Raw genomic sequence first — 3,225 nt, 5'->3', positions numbered from 1 at the left:
AGTTTAATTAAAAATATATGAGAAAATAAGTTTGAGCTAAGACATCGGAATAAAAAATTGTATAAATTTGAGCAAACCTATATGGTTATTTTTTTTTATGGCAGCATGATTTTATTTTGATTATGTGAATAGCTCCTAAATAAAGCTAGTCAATCATTTTGATAGACTAAATTATCCAAGTTAAAAGGTGTAGTGCCCTTTAATTTGCATTATTTCGGAGCAAGAGTGGTTGTTTGGCATAATAAAGTTGAATAAGTGGGTTTTACCTAGGTGTATTCTGAATCATTCATCAATCAAATGGGTATATTCTAGATGAGAAAGTTTCATCCAATTTAATTAAATAAGAATACATATGGAAAACATGATTTTCAACAATAAATTGCAAAATATTTTTTATTTAACTAGATTTATTCTAGTGCCAAATAGGCATTTTGGTGGAGCAAAGCTCAACAAGTAGATTTTGTTTAGGCTTACTTCAACTAATTCATGTATCAAAAAAAAAAAAGAAAAGAAAGATCTCTAATTTGTAGATCCTTATTTGACCACTTTTTAAAGTTGCCTTTAATAAACTCAGTACAGCATAGTTGAGTAATTCGACAGTGCACCTTGCATGAATATTCAAAATTCTTATTAGAAATGGCAAATATTGATCTAACCTTTAAACCTCACTTTTTCCCAATTTTTTTTTTTTAAGCCAAGATTTAAGGATGTTTTGACTTAGGTCAAGCATGACTTAACCTTGTTTACTTAATCTTTGTAAGAGTCGGATATAGGCTAGAGTTTGATTCAACTCTAGCCATGAGAACAAAGCTTTATTTGGATTGGTCAAGCTGGGTTGAATTGAGTCATGATTATCAAGGGATGTGTTTTAGGAGTAGTTGGTTGTGGAGTGATGGTTTTTCAAGAATATTTGATTTTTTGGAATTGTAACAATCTAGGACTGCAACCAAAAAGTCTACCATAAAATCATTATTTAGATTTCTTAATCTTATATAAACATTCAAAATCTTCAATGTATGCAATTGATACGGGACTAAATGTATGTCCAATAAATTCTCATATGCTACTCTTGTGAAAATCCTGCTATCCTCACCAACTTAGGGATTCGAATATAATCAAATTCCATCACAAACATGATTAGCTTATGGTTAGTTGGCAGTTTCCTCTAATCCATATTAGTTATAGGTTGATTAAACTTTAATGTGATTTATAATAATTCAAGACCACATCCAAAAAATTAATTAGAAGATATTATTTAAATTATCTAAACTCTCTTCAACATACAACATGATGTGGTTGGATTGGATCAACATGGAACTTGGTCATGTCAAATAGAATCAGTTATCATCAACTCATTGCAAGACTCATGGGCATGTATGATCTAATGTTAAGTCACTCATGTATAGATGTCAGGACAATGTATAATACTGCTCTACCTTGATCTAATACGGGGAATCGGGGCGTCACCAAATTTCACCCCTCACATCCCCAGGTTCCTCCTGGCTAAACTACAATTTCTTTCGGAATTCTGTTCCTTTCCGTGCAAAAAGAGCTGCCACCTATCCGGCCCTTGACGGATGACCCAATTTTCAGACTGCTTTTTAAACCCCGAATTGTGTGGTGCGGAGGCCCGCTTCTAGAACGGCGAGGGGCCGCCATCTCCCCTTCCACTCCGCTCCGGTCAGCCATCTAATCCGACGCTTACCCGCCAGCGTCTATTCGTTTGACCAGTCTCCCCACGGTCGGTGAGTTCTAACGCGGCGAAGGTGGACCAGTCGACACGTGGCAAAAGTTAAATAGAAAAAATATCCAAATCTTTGTAATATTTTTCACTCGAGAAGGTAATTTAATTTGTTCTCTAATTATTATTACACAAATCTGTAAAAAATTACAACGAATAAAATAATCTTTGTGATCGAATCGAACGACTGCTAGGAGTAATGTGGACGATCAGGAAGGACGGCTCCGATATCAGTCCAGAGTTCGCCGGCGTCCAGCGCCATCAAATCCTGTAACCCATCCCACAACTCCCCCATCTCCTGCCCCTGATCTCGTGCTCCCCCTTGCTGCACTCCGCGCTCGTGCTGCTGATCGAAGGGCGAAGGAGCCGTGGTCTGGGGACAATCACGAGCTTCGTCGGCCGGCAATTGCTCTGGGAGCGGGAAATTGAGCTTCGCCCGGGCCCCTCGGAACTCGATCGCAGCGAGGTCGTAGGCCCGCGCTGCCTCCTCGGCCGTGTCGAATGTCCCGAGCCACTTGCGCACCGCCCGCCGTGGATCCCGGATCTCCGCCGCCCATTTCCCCCACGGCCGCTGCCTCACTCCCCTGTACATGTTCTTCTTCTTCCTCTTCCTTGGCCAGCTGCTGTCAACCTTCACTGCTTCCCCTTGCATCGTCGTCGTCGTCGCCTCCTCTTCCGCCGAGATGAAGAAGTCGCAGCCCAGGCAGCCGTCGATGCTGCAGAGCCGGCATGTGTCGGGAAGCGGCAGTTCAGGTGGGGGAGTGGTGCCGCCGGAGATGACGTGGACGAGGGCGGAGACGACGATGGCGGACTCCTGCTCTCGGGTGAGCCGGGAGAAGAAGGGGAGGGGCGGCGACATCTCGAAGTCTCCTTCTTTCTTCTGGCGGTGGGTTTTGCTGGGAACTTGGGAATGGAAACTGAGGACTCGCTTAAGGACCATTCAGGGTGTCCGTCTGAGCTTGGAACAGAACTGGGAGTGGAAAGACCGAAGAGAAGATGGGAAGGAAGCGGGTATTTATAAAGTGAGATGCATACTGCCAGGTGGAAGGGCACACGGAATCGAAACGGATTTGATTCTTTTGGATTGGTGAGCCCATGGGTTCCTTTCTGGGGAAGAGTTGACATGTGGAGAATGTGACGGAAAATGCGCGCGGAATGTTGGGGATCTCGGAGGATGCTGAGCTGGCGATTGTGGGGATGGACCAGTGGTTTGGACGGTTGGTGGGGTCCCGAGGTCGCTGACATGTTGGCTGAGGTCAGCGCCGCAGGTTTTGTCGCTCGTCAGCCAGGGGGAGAAAGCGCACGGGCTTCGGGTTGTATCTTTTGTCCCAAAGAAATGATTGACCTTCTTTCGGGACGTTGCCCGTCGGATGCCGCTCCGCACAAATCGTAAAGCACCCTGAACCTTCCATTCATCCGCCTTCGCAGATCTCGGTGCGCGATCCAACGGTGGATCCGCGCGAAGGATTGTGAGTCCTTGTTTC

The 3,225-nt window shown here is 44.4% G+C and overlaps 1 protein-coding gene across 1 annotated transcript; it reads right to left on the bottom strand.

The window, feature by feature from the left end:
- Nucleotides 1-1,842: 1,842 nt before the first annotated feature.
- On the bottom strand, nucleotides 1,843-2,737 carry LOC105058243 (ethylene-responsive transcription factor ERF109). The gene has a single exon (XM_010941122.4). The coding sequence runs from the start codon at nucleotides 2,679-2,681 to the stop codon at nucleotides 1,932-1,934; it is 750 nt and encodes a 249-aa protein (XP_010939424.1). The 5' UTR covers nucleotides 2,682-2,737; the 3' UTR covers nucleotides 1,843-1,931.
- Nucleotides 2,738-3,225: the final 488 nt, after the last annotated feature.

The sequence above is a fragment of the Elaeis guineensis genome, chromosome 15, assembly GCF_000442705.2.
Source record: "Elaeis guineensis isolate ETL-2024a chromosome 15, EG11, whole genome shotgun sequence".
Lineage (NCBI taxonomy): Eukaryota > Viridiplantae > Streptophyta > Magnoliopsida > Arecales > Arecaceae > Elaeis > Elaeis guineensis.
This window is presented reverse-complemented; position numbering and strand designations above follow the sequence as displayed.